Source organism: Phyllostomus hastatus, unplaced genomic scaffold (assembly GCF_019186645.2).
Source record: "Phyllostomus hastatus isolate PE091 unplaced genomic scaffold, TTU_PhHast_1.1 phas_contig_40, whole genome shotgun sequence".
NCBI lineage: Eukaryota > Metazoa > Chordata > Mammalia > Chiroptera > Phyllostomidae > Phyllostomus > Phyllostomus hastatus.
This window is the reverse complement of record NW_025333872.1, coordinates 82,909,363-82,930,418: the sequence shown is the minus strand read 5'-3', so window position 1 is coordinate 82,930,418 and position 21,056 is coordinate 82,909,363. Positions and strand designations below refer to the sequence as shown.

General features: G+C 42.2%; 1 protein-coding gene across 10 annotated transcripts in view; it reads left to right on the top strand.

The window, feature by feature from the left end:
• HIVEP2 (HIVEP zinc finger 2) overlaps positions 1 to 16,459 on the top strand; it is a 182,118-nt gene extending 165,659 nt beyond the window's left edge. For all 10 annotated transcript variants that reach the window (XM_045842658.1, XM_045842655.1, XM_045842654.1 and 7 more), the window contains 5 exons: positions 150 to 304; positions 3,699 to 3,874; positions 7,021 to 7,122; positions 7,925 to 8,820; positions 14,003 to 16,459. In XM_045842658.1, the coding sequence (XP_045698614.1) occupies positions 150 to 304; positions 3,699 to 3,874; positions 7,021 to 7,122; positions 7,925 to 8,820; positions 14,003 to 14,827 (2,154 nt within the window). In that variant the 3' untranslated portion in view covers positions 14,828 to 16,459. The remainder of the gene's footprint in view (positions 1 to 149; positions 305 to 3,698; positions 3,875 to 7,020; positions 7,123 to 7,924; positions 8,821 to 14,002) is intronic.
• Positions 16,460 to 21,056: the final 4,597 nt, after the last annotated feature.

Genomic DNA, 21,056 nt, shown 5'->3' with positions numbered 1-21,056 from the left:
ATATTGTCCCTTCTTTTATGGAACCAGCCCGTGGCCTTTTAGCATGGAATGTAGGCTAATTTTCAGAGATGGTAAAAGAGCGGGATCTGTGGGCTTCCTGTTTGTCTTAGGGAAAGCATGTGAAATGATTCTCTCTTTTTGTCCCACAGATGAAACCTGATGCGTCCTTTTTATTTGGCAGCAAACTAGAAAGGAAACTAGTGGGAAATATCTTAAAGGAAAGAGGGAAAGGAGATATTCATGGAGATAAAGATATTGGATCCAAACAAACTGAGCCGATCCGAATTAAAATCTTTGAAGGAGGGTAAGGAAACATAAGGGCAAATGTAAACTATTTGGTTTTAAGTCAGAGCACGTGGTCCCCAGTGTCTGCGTGGATGCACCTGTGTGCGCTCCTGTGGGAAGCACATGGCGAGTTCCTTTTCTGTCCACCCATCCGAAGTCTGGCTGGTAACGGACAATGAGTTCATGCCCTTGCATTTGTGACTTGCTTTTAATGAAAGTGTCCCTGTTGCCTATGGGTTGAGCCTCTGCTTTAAATTTTTATGCCTCTAATATAGTATGAAATTGACTAAATTGGTGGAATCTTGGAAGTTTTGTTTAATATTATTTTGTGGACATTTGTTGAGTTATTACTGAACATATTTTTATTCTGTGCTTACAAAAATGCAGTCATGTACACTCCTATATCGTCCTAGGAACTAGTTAATGTATTGTTTTATTGCTTTTATTATTACCTAAACTCCAGGCTTTTCTGGGATTTCACCAGTTCCATCAATATCCTCTTTCTGCACCCTGATCCAGGCCAGGAGACACATTGAATTTCACTGTCATGCTCTCTCACCCCCTCTAGTCTGTGACAGTTCACTGTCTTTAGGAATTTATTTTTAAGTGTTAAATTCTGAGTGGTAGAAACACTCAGGTTCAATGACTTTGTTGTCTGTATAATTAAGAAAAATTACACACATGTGTAATGTCTAGTTTTAGATTTTGATGGAAATGTATCTTTTCAGTGGGAGAAAAGCCCAGATTTTTGCTTTTACAATTAAACAAATATTTAAAGCTCATTAACTACATTTAGGGGATTTTGATGTAATTAGCATTACCTGTACAACAGATCTATAATTTACATATTTCCATCAGCATGCACTTATTCCAATTATATTTGGAGGACAAAATAATAGTACCTCTTTGACTATAAAATGTTGACTGTTTAGTGATATGAAGCACTGATTTCTCACATAGATTCTCAGTGTGGACATGGATGATAGAGATTGATTCCCTCATAGGTTTGGCATCTTTTGGAAGGATGTCTCGTATTTTCACTGTTGTATGTAGTCACGAGGTTTGTCTCAGTATTTTTGATGCCCCTCATCTTTTAACACAAATGAGAGAAATATAGATTCTACCTTTCCTCGGAGACCAAGAGGTCCCTGTGGCCGCATCACCCGTCTTACCTTGTAGCCTTCTACACAGCAGTGCCCGGGAACTAGATTAGAGACCTCCATGGCAGAGGCATGCTTTGGGGAGCCCATCTCCACTAACGAAGGACACAGGTGAAAAAGTGTATGTGAACATTTTGTTGTGAACGATACTTTGCATCTTTTTAAAGGTGAACGATATTTTGCATCTTTAGGTTCTTTTCTACTTTATTATAAAACACAATGTGAGATAAAGAAGAGTTTTAAATGGTTTTGAAGAACAAATTGATGTTGGAAATTCTTGTAAAGGGGGACAGATTTGAAGGAGCAGGAAGCATACAAAATTAACCATGCATTTTTAATACTACTTAATTCTTACCCAGATTGGTACTAACCAAAAAGCAGATAATGTTAAGATTAAATATCTATAGTAGAGTTAGTATTTAAATATGTGGATGGATTTTTCTTGCTTAAAAATCCTTCAGTGCATTGGATGAATGAAGTTGAGCTTGTTTTTATTCCTGATGACGGATTAGCTAGGACAAATGGAATAGTTTGCAATGTTCCTAGAATGTAAAAAAATGGTAAATCTAGTGCCTTTAAGTCAATCCCCAGTGAATTGAGACATTTTGCATGTCAGTTTACCTTTTGAAATTATAAAAAGGACTCCTCAAGAGGAGTGAAATATCTTTACAAGAATGACATTAGACCCATAATTCCAACCTTGCTGTGATTTAGGAGATAATAGTATTCAGTGATTTATCCAACAGAATGCTACCCTACTCCATAATAGACCATGTTTCTTTGTATTCTAAACAAAATGTGATGTTTGGGCACTATGTAGGTTTCTTCTGTCGATTATCATAGTTCATACCTAAGACTTCGTTCATCTCACAAAGTCATTAGACATTCTAATCATTAGAAGTTATCTACTAATGAAGTCATCTAACGATTTTATTAGACATTCCTTCAAAAGTCTCAGTTAAATCTTTCTGGAAAACAATGCAAATTTAATGGAAAAATAGAATCTTTAGTTTTCATTATATAACATTACCTCCCAGAAGCTACTTGAAATTCAGATTCCACTCGTATACAGATTCGAGGTCCTTGGGAAGAACAGATAAAATCTGTAGACAACAGTTGGTGAGCTCAGCCTGTGTAAGTTAGAAATTTCCAAGGCATGCTCATGCCAGGGTTGTGAAAATAGAGTGGAAACTTGCAAAGAAGAATTCTATTATCAGCTACATTAATTTTAGAAAATGTAGAGGGGTATATGTTTTGCACATTCACATTTTAAATGATATAATGTTAACACATGATCTATGATGATTTGAACATGTTGGTATAACTTTCTGATTATTTCTTGGTTGGAAGTTTTACTGGAATCCAAAGGCACTAAGACATAACTGCAACTCTTTGAGGCTTATATGAGCCCATTTGAATGCCTGTACCAAGTTCATCTATTTACACTTGCTGGAAGAGCCAATTCCATGTTGAGCTCCATGTAGAAAAAATTACATTTTGTTTACAATGCCAAATCTGTCTATCTATCTATCTTTCAGGCATTTGCTGCATAAATTTTATAGACTTCATAGAAGTTGCATGGTTGTAGAAAGTCCTTCATAAACATTTGCCATGGGAATGATTAGCTTTTGGTCTGGGGGTACCCAAAAAATGGAATTTATTTATAAAAATTGTGTACTTAGTCTTACATGTTTAAACTTCAGTCACCTTCAAAGTACTCTCCATTTGATGCAATGCACCTACTGAGATGTTTTTTCCCACTGCTCAAAACAGTTTTTGAACTCATCAATTTTGCTGCCTCTTAGTGCTCCTGCCTTTTTTTGTTTCACCTCCTCCATATCAGCAAAATATTTCCTATTGAAGACTGTTTTCATCCGGGAAACAAGAAAAAGTTGTTTGGGGTGAGATCGGGTGAACAGGGAGAGTGGGGCATTGGGGCCACGCCGTTTGATCAAGAACTGCTGAACGTTCAGCGCAGTGTGGGCAGGTGCACCGGTACATCATCCATTGTGAAATGGGCAAATGCGTTGAGTCTTCACACAAAAATTTGCTGACGCTGAACGCAGCCTCTCACAATAATGCCAGCCTGTCCACTGATATACATGAGTTCTCAGAATACTCACCTAGTGGGGGAAGCCTATACTACAAGGATCCCGCCATCTAGAAAAGATAATTCCATTTTGGGGGGAGCCCCCCCCTCGTATAACATGCTCAAGTCCTTGAAAACCCACTGGATCGCCTTTTTTCAAACAGGTATAAGTCAAATGAAGATTACGTATATGTCAGAGGACGTGGACGTGGGAAGTACATTTGTGAAGAATGTGGGATTCGCTGCAAGAAGCCGAGCATGCTCAAGAAGCACATCCGCACTCACACTGATGTCCGGCCGTATGTGTGCAAGCTGTGTAACTTCGCCTTCAAAACGAAAGGTGCGGGTCTGATTTTTTTCTTTTTTAGAGGCAAATCACTTATTTATGGCTACTCCGGATTCCGAATTGCATTTTATAACTAACTTTCATCGACAGTAAGATGGTTTTGTTTGTGAAAATATGACCCCTCAAAATGTATTTTCTCCCGCATGTAAGTGATCAAAGGATGCGTGTGAGACAGTGAGGCTCCATCTATGACTTAGGTAAGAGCTGTAGAGCTGGACCCAGGCCAGTTGTCTCCAAAGGAAGTGGCTCAGAATTGCCTGGATAGCTATTACTTCAGGCTGGAAATGTTATGTGGTCTAGATAATCTTTGCATCAGGATTGAAGTACTGCAGGGAGGCAGTCCATGCGGTGGCATTAGGAAAGCAAAGCAGCAGCAGGGGGGAAAAACATGCGCCCATGGTCAGTTTCAAGGTTATGAATAATGTAGAAATCCACAGACTCCCAGGTGGGCCCCTCCATCCACAGTTGCATTAATTATGCATAGAAATTTGATAGCTTGGGTTCTGTGTATTTATCAGCACAGAGACAAATTTCTTACTCTCAGGCCACAACTGTTCATCTCATAAAACTAGGACTTGCCTTGAAATGATACTCTGTCTTTGCAAAACAAAAAATCTGTTTTTAACAGGTATATTCATAGGAAAATATTTTACAGAAGGTTGCTTTAGTTTTGTTTCTATCATTTTGTAAAATCATGAACATGTTCATAAGCCCAGTGTTTGTCCGAGTACAAACAATAGTGAACTAGAGGTGGTTTGACTCTTGTAGAAGCACGTTTTACTGCTTTACTGCTACAAAGTACTGATGGATCCTATAGACACCCACTCACTCACCTCATATCATCTTCCAGAGCTTTAACCTTAAATTTGCTTGCCAATTGATCTGCTCACTACACATCAAGAGAAATAAGTATCACATAAAATGACCTTTGGTAAAGAAATGTGTGCTTATTTTCTCTTACAATCAAAATCCTGAACTGTTTCATAGGTTTGTCAGAAGTATAAATGTAAAGCCTCTTGACAGGCCTGGTTTTTTTTTCTGTATTAACAAGGTATCTATATTGTAAGAATGCCTTCTCTGAAGCCAGAAAAGGGAGGAAGGCATGTTAATTTGCATTTCAAAAGAAATAGACATAAGGTTCTTTAAATATCATTCATTTTTTCACAGTCAAACCTTTGGTACAGAATTTCACTCAAAGGCTTCCTGGGACATAAGAAAATACGTATTTTAGTTATAGAATATACTGCAAATCTGCCAGTTATCACAACTGATAAATCCTCCCTGGACATACAACGTGTCTGCAGGTAGAGCTCTGTGAAACACTGGGTGAAGAAACACATTTTAAAGATTTAAAAAAAAATAAAATTAAATATGTCTCTGAACCATTGTCCTGGAGTTTAGCAGGAAATAACTTACTCTTCGTCATTATTTGAGTTTCCTAGTCACCCTTCGAGAATGTGCAAATGTCTCAGAATCTTAAAATAAACAAAGTATTACGGGAAACCCCTCCACCTTTCACCTCTGGCTGAAATACTCGTCCAAACCCCTGTCTTCTGAGCTCGGCTGGGAGCAGGCTGCCTCCAGCCTGGGCCACTCCTTCTGCCCCGCCCCCCGCTGCCTCCCAGCCGCCATCCCCCTCCCCTCTCCTTGCTGGAAGCCCTTTAGAAGTTCAAGAATTCCATCAACCAAAGCCAGGGTGGGGTTGTTTCAGAGCCACATTTCTGACTACAAACCTTCCCTAAAGATGGGAACTCAAAGTCTGACCACCTGCTTGAAACTGGTGGACAGAAAAGTACAGAAGAAACACATACTAAGATCTAAATAAGTTATCCCGACACACCTAACATCCACACCCACCCACATACACAACTTGCTTCCCTGCAGAAGCAGATGATTTCTGTTAATTTGTAGATATACTTAATTAATTTACAGATTTTAGAGTTCTTGATTCATCTACAAAAATGTTTGAGCTTTTTAAAAAAAGTGTAGTAATATAACATAATAAAGAACAGTGTCCCCATTTAGAATTGTGACTCATATGTTACATTAATAGTAAACTAGACACCCCTACAAGGGGAACAGTCTATGTCAGCAGGCTGAGGATCCCCACCGAGATTCAATGAGCCAGTTCGTAAGACTCAGGCATTTGCTGGTGGACTGCTAAAGCGGCATCAAAGGGCATGGACAATATTATGGCCCTTCCAACTGAATTAGTCCCTGGATCTCTTTTGATAAGCTATCTACATGACATGGAATAGGATTTTTTCATAGGTCCTAAATCAAAAGTGATCAGATCAGTATTTTCATAATTTCTCACATGACATATAGCAAGGATATGAATCTATAGAAACATACACACACACACTTGTATGTATATACACAATTGTACACATATCATCATCATCATCATCATCATCATCATCCATATTTGATGTAAAAACCTTTTCTCTTGGAATGATGGGAGTTCCAGATAATACAAAGGGGGTATTGCTGCACCAGAAGGACACTCCGTATACATAGTAAATATTTGTATGGTTCTTTGCATTCATGTACAGGGTTGCCCCTAACATCAGTTTGCATATTTTTTTCCTTCTGACGTGGTAGGAGCCTATGAGTCTAATCTAGGTCCGATCATTGCCAGAAGGGCTGGGGGCTGGGGAGGGGGCATGTTGGTAATATTTCATTCTGAAGCTTCTCTGCAATGTGCAACCCAGCTTGGCTGTCTGTGGAGTGTTAGAAGGCTGGCCATTTGGGTCAAAGATATTAGATCCTTTCTCAGCCAGGAGAGCTTGGGATCCCCAGTCGTGCTTGGAGCCTGCTCTGGAAAAGACGCGACTCTGGGCTTGCACAAGTCCTCCAGAAGGGAGGAAACCTGAGGCTGGGCCGAAGCCCTTGTTCGTGGATGTCTCCAGAAACCAGACTGGGTCTCCTAAGTTTGAGGCGGGGGTAGTGGGTGGAAACAAATCTGTTGCCCCAAGTGAGTTCACTTCATGCTGAATTTTGGAGCAGGCATCACATTTGGGCAACAGATTAATTTGCCTCTCCTCTCTCCTCTCCCTCTTTTTCTCTCCCCCTCCCTCCCTCCATCCCTCTCTCTCTCTCTCTCTCTCTCTCTCTCTCTCTCTCTCTCTGCTCTCTAGGAAACCTAACGAAGCATATGAAATCAAAAGCACACATGAAAAAATGCCTGGAGCTGGGAGTCTCAATGACTTCGGTGGATGACACAGAAACCGAGGAAGCAGGTATTTGTCATTCAGTTTACCAACCACTTCACTATGCACGATGCTGCTTTGTGGCCGAAACGATAAAAAGAAGTTTAGGTATTTTTAAAAAACTGGTTACATTCCATTGTATTAAATACTAAATATGGAAAAGAAGTCTGACACATTGAATTGTTTGAAAACCTACTGAGAAGAAATGAATGCATTTCAGTTCAGACCTAGGGAGGGGAAAAGTCTTGCTATGAAAATATTTCTATCTAGAACCATAAAGGAAATCTAATTATACTTTTGTTGTGATAGTGATTTAAATTTTACAAAACTTTCTGGGAGATTTGGGAAGCATTCTAGTGTCTTAATTTTCCTATTAAGAGGAAATCTAGTAGAAGAGAAAATCCTCATTAACCTTGATAGAAAACCTGAGGGTCAGCCAAACCCCCGGGATATAGCACTTATACATGAGCTGATGCCTATAGAGACAAGTTCTTGCTTTCACTTTCCTTCTGACATCACTACTAAGAACATCATATACCCATTTATTGAGGGTTTTTTTGTTTGAGTGGTGCGGCATCTGAGATAGAAGGTCCTACTCTGGAATTTTTATTATTAGAAGGTGGGGATGAAACCGAACAGGAACACAACAGACAAGGACCAGTGCCCCCCCACAGGGGCGAGTGTCCGGGGAGCGTTACAGGAGTTCAGAGATGGAACCGTCTCTGGGGGCTGCAGGGTTGAGGAAAGCTTTTGGAAGGAGACGGGGCCTGAATTAGCCCCTGACCTTGATGTCTGGATCTTGATCTCCGCTATCTTTGTTCAATTGTTTCAGAAACTATGGAAGATTTGCACAAAACGGCCGAGAAGCACAGCATGTCCAGCATCTCAACTGATCATCAGTTCTCAGATGCCGAAGAATCGGACGGTGAGGATGCCGACGACAATGATGACGATGATGAAGATGACGATGACTTCGATGACCAGGGAGATTTGACACCAAAAACCAGATCAAGAAGCACCAGTCCTCAACCTCCTCGATTCTCCTCCTTGCCCGTGAACGTTGGCGCCGTGCCCCATGGGGCTCCCTCGGACAGTTCCCTGGGACATTCTTCGTTGATCAGCTATTTGGTTACTTTGCCAAGTATTCAGGTGACTCAGCTTATGACACCAAGTGACTCATGCGAAGACACCCAGATGACAGAGTACCAGAGGTTATTCCAGAGCAAGAGCACGGACTCGGAGCCCGACAAAGACCGGTTAGACATACCCGGGTGTATGGATGAAGAGTGCATGCTGTCTTCAGAGCCCAGCTCCTCTCCGAGGGACTTCTCCCCCTCAAGCCGCCATTCCTCACCAGGCTACGATTCTTCACCCTGTCGCGATAATTCACCAAAGAGGTATCTGATACCCAAAGGAGATTTATCACCCAGAAGACATTTATCACCTAGGAGAGATCTATCACCCATGAGACATCTTTCACCAAGAAAGGAAGCTGCATTGAGAAGAGAGATGTCGCAAAGAGATGTTTCACCAAGACGGCATCTGTCCCCAAGGAGGCCATTGTCACCTGGGAAAGATATCGCGACAAGAAGAGACCTCTCTCCCAGAAGAGAGAGGAGATACATGACCTCCATAAGAGCGCCATCTCCCAGAAGGGCTTTATACCACAACCCACCATTGACCATGGGGCAGTATTTGCAAGCAGAGCCAATTGTATTGGGGCCGCCTGTGAGTATAAGCAACTTTCTCTTTTTAAGGCGTAAGACACAGCACATGGGAACCTCTTGATAACACACTAGTGTGGGAATTTATAACATGAGTCTCTCTCATGGGGAGGTGTGAACTCGGTTACTGTAAATAGCAGGAAGACATTTTTATCGAAGCTATTGTCAGGAGCGTGGTGGTGGCATTGCCCCAAATGTAGTGTTGCGTCAGAGCAGCCGTGCATTCCAGCCGGGAACAGGTGAGGCCTTTCGGAGTGCTTTCTAAGGCTAACTAATTATAAACACGAGCTGAAACTTCGACACGAGTGGAGAAGATAAGGTCTTTGGAATGTCATGCTGCTCAGACAGACAGTCTTGGGGATAAAGTTGTCATAGTTATAAACTCTTTGCTTGGTAAGGAGTCTGATTCAGTATTAGCCTTGACTTTTAGTAAGTTTTTTTTTAAAATAAATAAACTCATTACCTTGCTCCCAGTGAGTGGACAGGTGAAATTAGTGAGGGACTGGGAGAAGAGAGAGTGACCCCCTTGGTATGTTTGTAACTCAAAGGCCTGAATGTATATGCTTTTCTTGCCATTACTGCTGCCTCCTGCTAACCAAGGGCACTCGCTGAGTGAGATGGCGGCCCAACGAGAGTGGGAAGTTAGGAGAATGAAAGGAGAAAGCATCAGAGGAGATTGTTACGGTACCCTCAGTCTAAGTTAACAACAGCAACTATCATGAGTTCAGTTTAGGCAGTAGCTTTAATGCAAATCCGTTGAAAAACTTGGGCCCCGCCTCCTTCCACAGCGTGGTGGACCTCGACGTCTCTTTCAGTATGAGTAGGACTTAAAAAGATGAACGAAGCAGCCACTGAGCACTGACAGTGAGGAATGCTTCCTCTTGAGTTCGCTTGATTTAAATGTGACTTTCTGTTTCGTGGTCTCTGTTCTTCGCCATTCTCTCTTCACTCTGGGTTTCTGTCAAAGGGGCAGCCCCGCCCTTCACAGCCAAAGGAAGCCCTGCCCGGTCCCAGCCCTGGCTTCTCCCCGCCCTGGTGGCCTGGCTCCTCCCCGCTGTCGCCTTTCCACCAGCCTGAATCATCAGCTCGGGTTGTCATCTTGGAACTTCAGGGTAGCCCCCTGCGGCATTCCAGTCGCCTGTCCACAGCACCCTTTTTTCACAAGCCTACCACCAACTTGGTTTTCATGGTGTAACTACTGCAGAAATATAATTTTATTTGCTAAGCTAATAAACTAGCTAGCTAAGGAAAAGGAGGTACATTTCCACAGGTTTTTGTGTCTCGGTGGCCTTAAATAGAAAAGAGTGATCTTCTGAACGTAATGCCATTGCGGTGTAAATAAAGGGTGATGAATCCCTCGGGTGCCTGGGTACTGCAGCTGGGGTGAAAATGCTTTCTCTGGCGGAGACTCACTGATGCCGGTGGAGTGTGGGAGGTGGGGCTCCCCTGTGCTGGTAGTGGGCAGGTGGGCTAAGGCTGGGTATTAGTGAGATGCAGGAGCATATCCAGTCAATTGCAACCACAGAAAATAAGCCTTTAGTGCCAACACACTGTGTTATTTAAAAAAAAATAGCACTCACAATCAACTCAGACAATGGAATTGGAGGAGTGGGCTAAGCGAGTTCATCTAAGTTTCGGATATGGATATATGGCCAATTCACCTAGGTACTCATGAAGCCCAAGTGCTGAGCCTTTGTCTGTTACCCAGTTTAATTACCTTTAGAGAATGTATAGCCAGCTGCTTTGTGTGCATGACACGGGAGCACAGGTCTGGGAATCCTCCCTGAAGCAGGGGCAGTCGGTCCCAAACACTTCTTTGCTTTGCCACGCGGTTTTTGAGGGGCGAAGGAGGATTTGAGTCTTTCTGTGAGCTGTGCCTTAGATTCCTGTTGCCAGAGCAAAGTAGAACTGACAATACCATGAGAGTTATTTCTCCTGATTGCTTTATTTGATGAGTGCCTCACCCTTTCTGAATAATGTCTGAAAATATTACATTGAAATAACCCTAAAATATCCCTTTTGGATGGAAATGCTATTAGTGATGCCTTATCTTGTTGCTTCACTTTGACCGCAAGACAGAGGCCATGGTGTGAGAAGACCCTGTAGCTCAGCATGATGCTTTCCTCGTCCGGCTCAGTCTGAGCGGTAGGCCCCAGGGAGCATGTTTGGAGGAGACGATGTGCAGTCACTGGGTCCTGCTTCCCTGCTGTTTCTGCGCTGATGCCCCCTGGGTAGCTTCAGTGTTAGGCTGGTTGGGTGGCTAGATAGATAGGTGACAGAATAAAAAGGCAGTAGTCTTTTTCATGCAGTAAATATTTTTTGAGAGTCTACTATATATGGCTGAAGAATAAGGGTAAAAATTGTATGGTGTCTGTCCTCACCTTTTCTAAAAAAAAATTCCTTTTCCATTTCTAAAGATTTGGTAGATAAATAGCAAGGAGACAGAAGAATGTCTTGGTCCTTGGGACGTAGCATAGATGAACATGGTGTCCAGTGAAAGAGTCCACATTCAGTCCTGTCCCCTGATCACTATGTGATCTTGGGCAACTCACTGAACCTCTCTGTGGTAGCTAGGGAGGTGGGGAAGCAGATTTCTGTCCCAGAGAGAACTTGCCATTCAGCTATAAGGATTGCCGTCAGCCGACAGCTGCTGCAGCTCCTGCGGGATACACCTCCGTTTCTCAGCCAAGGCCATACTCTCTGCTACAGCCCCAGCCAATGACAAAGCTCGGATTGGTCCCAGCTGAGCTGAGCGCCTGCCTCTTTTCCTGTCACCTTCACAGGCATTAGCTTCTCTGTTCCTACCCCTGTGTCCACACACTCACCAACCAGTGAACCTCTGGTTGTGCTCCTTCCTCCTTCCTAGCATTCGCTTCCAGAGGACCTGCTGACACTGCTGAGAAGACGAGTGGGATAATGTATTTGATACACACACACACACAAATACACATGCACTTAACACAGCTCACGGATGAATTCCTTATTTGTAGTTCTGCATCAAGATGGGAGTTTGTTCACCACATCACAACAAGGTCCAAGTTACAAAACAGAGTAGGTTGCAAATGGAGTAAAAGCCAAACTAGAAAACGTTATTGAGAGTTGTTTGGAGGGTGAAGGAGGGGTGAATAGGAGGAGGGGGCATGTGGGTGGGCAGTGGTTCCCTGGTAGGAGTTGGGCTTGTATAGTGCTTCCGTGGCGGTAATCATTGAGTTTCTGATCAGTAAAGGTCTGAATGTGACGCTTTTATTTTTAACACAAATACAGTCTTTGAACATAATGAAGAAATCTTAGTTGTAGAAGACGTCCCATCATTCCCTTTGAGAGCCCTGAGTGAGAGACCTCACGTAATGGGACATCTCTTTCTCTGTCTCTCCGATTAGGGGTATGCAGTGGCCATCACGGAATAGCAGCCAAAAGCAAAATAGAAAAATGATCCAACTATGGTTTATTTTAAACTATGAATCTGTAACAATTGTGATGGAAAGGAGATTCATTGGATTATTTCCAAAGATTATTGTAGGCGTTACAGTTCTTCCACCTTAACTGATGTTTGATGAAGGAAACATGCCTTTTTCTAAACCTGGGCCCACGCAAGAAGGATTTTTTGGTAGCATGTAGTGATTTTTTTTTTCTTACACCATAGAATTCTTCCCTGGCCTAACTTATGAGGTCTTTGTGCTTAGAGGGTTGGTGATTACGTGATTTCTCCCACACTTCCAAGACAAATCATTTGTTTCTAGCTTGAGTAAGTCAGAGCCCGGAGCAGGGTTAGGGCCAAGCCTGGCACCTGTAGCCCGGCTGATGCATAATTTATCGTTCCTCGGCCAGTCTCACAATCTAAATAGAACTGGATGAATCATTAATGGTATAACTCATACCTTGAGTTTTGGAACTGAAACACTCATGAAATGAGTTAGAACATTTTTTTGTCTCTTTCCTGGATTACTACCATACTTGACATGTTTACATCTATTTGATTTTAAATTCTCAAAAAATAAGAATAAACTGAGTCCCTTCAGGATGGCACTCCATTAAAAGAACAAATCTCAGTCAGCGAAACCAGATACTCTCATTAAAACCTGGTAATCTCACAATCTACATTGTGTTTTGCTACAGAAATATTTGTAGAAAATATGTTGTCCATTTTCTGGCTGAGACCATGAAATCTGTATCTCAGGCCCAAAATTTTAAGTATCTTGAATTCATTATTTTCCAAGAAGATGGGCAAATGGAAATAATAGGCAGTCATCTTTGCTTCGCAGCTATGTAGTCAAGTAAGAGTTATAACTGGTTGAGATATTTAATGTTAGCTGCACATCTGATGGATTGATAGTTTCCTTTCCAAAAACCTGCCTTGATCTGTGCTTCGATGGAGACTGTGGTCGTCTGCCTGGACGTCCCTTGGGCAGGAATTTATTCCATTAGACCAGTAACTTGCACTTTGGAGGGACCAGTTTGTGTAGCAACACCATTTGTCATCTGCTCTGCAGAACAAAAATTAAAATGCAAATTTTCAGGATTGTTACTTTGATTATACTTCTGAACACTTAAGAAAAATACTAAAATTCTTCCCGGTATATAAACAAATGGTAATCTTTTTACTTTTGAATTTAAAAATCTGTTATTAGTGTTTCTTTTTGCTCAGTAAACTTTTTCTAGTAATTATCCATGATTTTCTTTTCATTTTTCCTTACGAAAAAAAAAGCTGAGCCAAAATGTGTCTCTGTACCAGTAAAAAACTCATTCATGTGTTTATCACATCGCTGTTTAAAAAGTAACTTTTCAAAGGGCAGTTTCATTCAAGGATTTTAAAAGACAACTGAGAAATCTCTTGAAAATGAAAAAATCAATAAAAAGATTAGTTAGTTTTAAGATTTTGTTTATTTATTTTAGAGAGAGGGGAAGGGAGGGAGAAAGAGAGGGAGAGAAACAGCCATGTGTGGGTGCCTCTCGTGTGCCCCCTACTGGGGACCTGGCCCACAACCCAGGCATGTGTCCTGAGTGGGAATCGAACTGGCAACCTTTTGGTTCTCAGGCTAGCACACAATCTACTGAGCCACACCAGCCAAGGCAGGGTTAATTAGTTTTTAAGTGCTTTGAATAAATGAGTGAATGAATGAAGTAGGTTGACCTAAGCGTGATGAGCAGTGGGTCCTAACTCTCGTGCTTTCTGTTCCCCAACCCAGAATTTAAGAAGAGGATTACCTCAGGTTCCTTACTTCAGTCTCTATGGAGACCAAGAAGGTGCTCATGAACATCCAGGCTCCAGCCTTTTCCCTGAGGGACCTCATGACTACGTCTTCAGTCATCTTCCACTCCACTCTCAGCAGCAAGTACGAGCTCCTATCCCCATGGTGCCAGTTGGTGGGATCCAAATGGTCCACTCCATGCCGCCGGCCCTGTCTGGTTTACATCCTCCACCCACATTGCCTCTGCCAATGGAGGGCTCCGAGGAGAAGAAAGGAGCTTCCGGGGAATTCTTCGCCAAGGATCCCTATGTTATTTCTAAGCAGCACGAGAAGCCATCTCCTCACCTTTTGCAGTCATCTGGTCCACCCAGCATGCCCTCCTCTCCTCGGCTACTGATGAAACAGAGCACTTCAGAAGACAGCCTAAATGCAACAGAGAGGGAACAGGAGGAAAACATACAGACTTGTACAAAAGCCATTGCCTCTCTCCGGATTGCCACAGAAGAGGCCGCTCTGCTCGGGGCAGATCAGCCCGCACGGGTGCCGGAGCCCCAGCAGAAACCCTTGGAGAGTGCACACGCTAGCATTAGACACTTTAGTGGGCCTGAGCCGGGTCAGCCCTGTGCCTCAGCTCCCCACGCGGACTTGCATGACGGTGGAAAGGACAGTTTTGGTACATCACAGACTGCGTCAGCTCACGCCGCATTTTACAGCAAAGGTTGCGCAGATGACAAACCGTCGGGCTTTCATGGCAGCAAAGAATCACCTTCAAGCACAGAGGAAGGCAAAGAACCTTCATCAGAAAAGAGTCAGCTTCATTGATCTAAGATGCATGGGGACTTTCATTTCCACCTTTTCTTATTTTGTTTTGTTTTTCTAGAAATAGAGGTAATCGAGTTGATAGCATGCCTGTCCTAAGTTACAGTAGTTTGCTATTATATATACTTTTGTTATAGCAAAAGAATTAGGAAAATTAACAAGTCATCACGAGCCTGACCAAAACAAAATTTGAAATTAACCTATTGGGTCTGGTACTTTTAAACTTGTACAGATGTTTGTGCCTTTTCTTTACTTTGCTTATATTCTTATAAGCATTTTTTAGCAGTAATTTGTACATATTTTAGAATTTGTGTATCTGCTTTGTAATAAATGTAATTTCTTTCCTTTTTTGGACACTTGGATCTAAACGATGTAAAGCAAAACAGCATCAATATATATGTGAGGTTGCACTAAAACATATTTTTATATGATTAAAACTGAACAGCTTTTATGTACAGCTCTGATTCTGTAATACTAATATTTATTTACTTTGTTTCATAAATTGTACATTTTTTCTTAATGTTGTGGATTGCTTTTCTATGTGAAGCATGGGATTTACTGTTGCGTAACTAGAACAAAAATGTATATTGTAAACAAGTTATTTAAACTAGAGTATCTTATTCTGCACTTATGCATTAGTTAAAAAAAGATAAAGGATGTATCAGTCAGTTCTTAACTCTTGTAAATTTTTTTGACTCTTGTTTGCTGGATTGACTATAACTTAAGTGCTGATTGTGATTTTTAAACTGATAGTACCGTAAAGCATTAAAGTAAACAACGTGCTATTGTGAGTTTTTTCAAAGCTTTATAAATCAGTTATAAATAATATTAAAAGTATTTGGTCTTATGTGAACATGTTGATCTATATACTCATCTAAAAATATGGGAAAACATTCCGCCCCATGTAAATATGTACAAGTGCATCACTGGTACAATTTTATGTAACTCAGTTGGACACTAGGTTGCCACAGACCTATGCTAGGGTGTCTTTAAAAATTAAAGTGACAAAGCACATGGGACTGTGTAGAGCTTGGTTATCGGCCGGCCCGGTGGCTTGGCAGGCAGTGCTGTGCGCTGCCCGTGGAGAAGATCTGGGCTTAGAAATCTCCTTGGTTCTTGCTGCACGAGATGGTGACTGGAACTAAGGCTACTTCAGAGGGGTCGCACTTGGACTCTGAGGGGTGGGTGTGGAAGCGGGGAAGAGGCGTGGGGACCTGGCTGCTCACAGCCCTTCCCGTCAGCCAGTCCACACGGTGACAGGGTTGGCATCAGCTTTAGGAGAAGCCACTTTACCCTTCGCAAGAGGGGAAGAGTGTCACACTTCCGGCTATCTCAGGGGGAATGGGAGGAAGAAGCTTTCTGGGGGAAGGAACTCGTGGGAGCATGATGTCTTCTGTATATAGCATTCACAACGGGCTTTGGTGAGTGTCGAAGGTGGGCAGAGCCTTTGCAGGTCCAGAAGAGCGGAAGGAAGGGAGGGTACAGCAACATGCGCACGCACACGTGTGTGTGCACGCACACACACACAATCTGGGTTATCTTTGTGCTATATAGTGGATTATAATTCTGTGAAACCAAGTTTGTATATTGAATTACATTAAGGAGTGTTCTTTAAAAAGAGAAATAAATATACAATTACATGCTTGAGGTGTCTAGTTTTTATGTGTGGTTTTACATTTTCATTTCCCAAATTTTTTTCTAAAGGAATTTTGATGCTACCAACACACCATCTGTGTTTTTTCATTGCCAGGCCCTACCCATCCCAAGGTTTTGCTGATAGGAACACTTTTAACAAGTGAGAAGACTGCCATTGGCTTTCAGTCACCGATTAGGACAGACAGTGGTCACCACAGTGTGAGCTCCAGAAATGGAGTCGTCTGAACCTAATCGTCGGCACTGGCAGAATACACTGCACAAGAGTCATGAATAAAGCACATCATCATTTTCCCCTCCGCCCCCTCTCCATGTGCACATGCATCTGACATTCCACTGGGGGAACCTCTTCTCAATTTTTGTCAAGGTGACTGAAGGCAAAAACCAGCTGAAATAAGTATATCATAAAACATCCACATATCTCAGTTCTTTTATTAACAAAAGAGTAGAACTGTTTTAATAATGAAAATACAAGTTTATTAAAGGTCAAAATCCATGAGTATTGCCATTATAAAAACCTTCACTAGGTGGATTTACAATTTAACTATTTTTGGTGTATGAGCCAGGCTATCTTTTTAAAGTATGTTTTATGAAGGTGAATTAAAGGTCGACATAGTCAGCCAGCCTAATATCTGGCTCTTGTGGAGAAGAATCCTCGAAACATTTGATTACATAGAGTAATGTGTCCGTATTCCTCCTCCTTGGGACGTGTGTGTGTGATTCCAGGCCAAATCAAATCACTCTTTACTTCCTCCTCTCTAATTTGTCTCATGTATTCACTCTTTCATAAGACAGTTTAAAACAGCTTTTGAGTGCCTGCTCTAAACTGGGTACTTTGATAGGCATTTAGGATGAATGAGAGTATTCCTGCTGTCAAGAAGCTTAAGTGAGTAAGAGACACATTATGTAAGTCAATGTGGACAATGTAATAGTGGTGCTAAAACAATGGTGGATTTGGTATGTTTTATAATCACAAAGGAGAGGGCAATATCCCTGCTGAGAGTTGGAGGAGGGGTGGGCAGGCTTCATTACAGATGTGGCCTTAGGACAGGCTTTTGAAACAATCTATTGCCTTATGCATTTGACAGGTAAGTTTTCATCACCTACGTTGGAACACTGTTCTATCTGTTAGGTCGGCAATACTGTGCAAAACAGAGAAGGTCCTTGCCTGAGTGAATCTTCTATTCTAATAGGGTCAGGGGCTGAATAAATTGTGAAGGGCATGTTAGGTAATCCTGGATAGACAAAGCAGTAAGTGGGTAAAAAGCAAGGTATACCAGGTTCCCTGGGTATGTGGCAAGGTGGTGTATGTTTAAAGCTAGGGAGGCACGTCAGTGTCCAATCTCCTAATCTAGGCTAAGGAGCTCAGATCTGGCTCCGTAGGCAATGGGGAGACAAGAAAGGATGGAAACAGGAAAGTGGAAATGACATCATCGTCGTCTTTATTCAGAAAACAATCACTGTGACAGCAATGAAGATCATGGATTGGGGGGGAAAACAAGGCAGGTGGGGAGACCAGTTGGGAGAATTGTGAAGCTGTGGCATTTCCATTGAAATGAGGGGATCAACGACCCAAACAGGTAATGAAGTCAGGAAGAAAGAAGCGATAGTTTTGCTTCATGAAGAGGAATTGATAATAACTAGTGATTGATTTGTGTCAGAGAGGAGAGATGGAGGAGGTAAAGATTTCTGAGGTTTTTATTTGCACAGGGGAGAGAGTGGTGTTATCAACCAACAAAGAAAGTGGATTTGCAGTAGATGCAGGTACAGAAGACTCACCCTTATCCACGGGAAATATGTTCCAAGATCATATGACCCTAGATCAAGTGACTCGGGTGGGCAGTGTCTACAGCACAAAGAGTCTGGGCAAAGGGATGATTCACGTCCCAGGTGGGACAGAGTGGGACTTCATCATGCCCCTCAGAAAGGCACACATTTTGAATCTTATGAATTATTTATTTCTACAATTTATTATTTAATATTTTCAGACTGTGGTCGACCACATGCAACAAACCATGGAGAGGAAAACTGGATAAGGGGGTACACGGTAATGAAATGAGACCCCTACGCAGTTCAGCTGCAATAGTTCAGTCTCAAGAAAGACCCAAGTCTGAAATGACCAGTTCTTGTCATTTCGTCCTAGATGCAAATGCTGAATTGGATGAAGTCACTCAGGGCATAAGGAAGGGTAGAAGAGGATTTGGGGACTTCCACAGGAAGGACAGGGAACTTGGGAGTTAGCCAAGAAGACGTCTTTCCAATGACAGCACGTCTCATGTCTGCTGAGCCCTAACTATATATAAATTTGTGAGATTTTTGAAAACTTGATTTGTATAAGGTTTCCAAGATCAACTCTACAAAGCAAAACCTTAAGAACATCATTTTATAAGGGAAAAAAGCCCACTCTATTTATGGAATCCTAAAACTGTAGTGTTTACTTAGTGGCATCCTGGCAGCTTCGTTATTAAACAATTAGCAATTCTTAAATTAACCTGTCCTTTACAAAGCTCTTTGCCAAAGCCTGTGGTTCAGAGAAATTAGGAAGTTTTCAAGGAGAAACAGGATCGCCCCACTCCCTGCCCAGATTTGCTTAAAGACCAGTTTCTGATGATTTACGCTGCTCACGTAGACCAGCATCTCACTAGTGACGATTTACGGTGACAGTGCCGGGGATGAATGATCTCGAGGTAGCAGAAAGCCCGTTTCTGCCCTGATAACAAGGCTATTATTCATGTGGAATATGTCACTAAAAATGTTTGCATCTACTTTGTCACGGGTCGTTTGGCGTCCTATAGAGCATGAAAATGTTCCCGTTGATTTTTGAGTGTAGGGAAACCTCTGCTAACCCTCTAGACTCAGTGATAACCAAGGTTGGGGCATTCAGGGGCTGCACTGAAGAACTGGGAAAATGACAGAAAAGACTTTATTTGGCATTTAAAAGTGCTGAGGAATAACAAGCAGAAGGTATCAATCTTCAATTTTCTAGAACTCTCTATGGGTCATTTTCTAAGTACATACCATTACTTAGTAATAACTGGGATCACATTCCGAAATATATGTTGGTCATCAAAATGAACCAAACCATCAGATGTCCTCTCAGTTTACTGAATACTGAAAATGTGTTTCAATTCAGGCATAGATCCCTGGCATGTTCTATGCTTCAAGCACATGCCAAACTTTGTGATCTTGACATTCAAGTTGAACAATTTTATGGTTTGATGGGCATAAAATTTATTTGCAGCAAATAGAATGATTAATAATGATACATTTTATAAATTCATTGAAAGTCATGTTATTGGATAAAATATTCTAAAATAAAAACCTTTCCATTGAAAAAATGCCTAGGGAGCCATAAAATGAAATCAGTGGTCCAACCATATCCACAGAGCAAAGTGAAACGTTCACGCAGCTTTGTGGGAAATGAAGAGAGAGAAAATGGAAAAGGTGTAACAGGACTTCTCCAAGGGGAACAAAGTGTGGGATTACCTCAAAAACTGTGGTGGCTGCTGACGTGGGGACAGTGCGGTGGCGGGGAGGCCGGGCGCTGCACTCGAGCACTGGGCCTGCCTACCAAAGCCCACGAAACCATCATCCTCACAGGTGTGGCCCTTTTACAGCCAAGTCCCAGCTCTGAGAGGGCAGAGACCCGTGCGTCATTATCCCTCAGCATCTCTGCCCTTAGCGAGAATCTGTCTTCGCTTCCAGGTCTGGTTGTAAGTTAGCAGCCCTCGATTGTAGGAATACTCTTCGTCAGGATTTAAGGGCAGATGATGGCTTTAGACGTTGTTGTTGTCTGGGGCCTATTTCCTTGTGTTGGGACAGCATCCCAATATGAAAGCATTTTTAGATAGTGATGAAGAACTATGGGCTAGTGCTGTTTGGGGTGCATTAGTCCATTCACTCATTTAACAGTCACCAAACTGAGAGGAATGATGTGCTTATGTTCGCACAGATGCTGAGTAGAATAGAGCAGGCAGTGGGGTCTAGAGCACACTATCCAGTCGAACTTTCTGCAATGGTAAAAATGTTCTGTATCTGCATTTTACAACCACCGCTAGTTACCAGTGGCTACTGAGCACCTGAAATGTGGCAAGTGTAATGGAGAAACAGGATTTTCAATTTTATGTAATTATACTTAATTTAAACCTTAGTAGCTATTTTTGGCTTAGTGGTTTCTGAATAGGACAGCCCAGCTTGTGAAATTACACTTACCTTTGCCACCAGCTGCACCACCTACCTCCTCTCATGTGCCAGGCTCCCTTCCCGGCGCAGGCTATGTAGCAGTGAACACCAATAACAAAACATCTGCCATGATAGAACTTGTGTTCAGTGCTTACCACTAGACATCCAGTTAGGATTTTGGTGATGCCGTCCTGTGATTGCTCCTCTTTCTGTTGAGTTTCAGACCTTGGACCTCACCCAAGGAATAACAGCCAAAGCATGATTGTATGAGGAGGTAGTCAAGCCCCTGACAGGCAGCTCCTCCTCCTCCTGCTGCTGGAAATCTCTGTTACGAGGTAGGATGAAGGATGCAGCACAGCCTCAGACGGATGTGAGGTCTCCACTTCCTGCCTTGGTG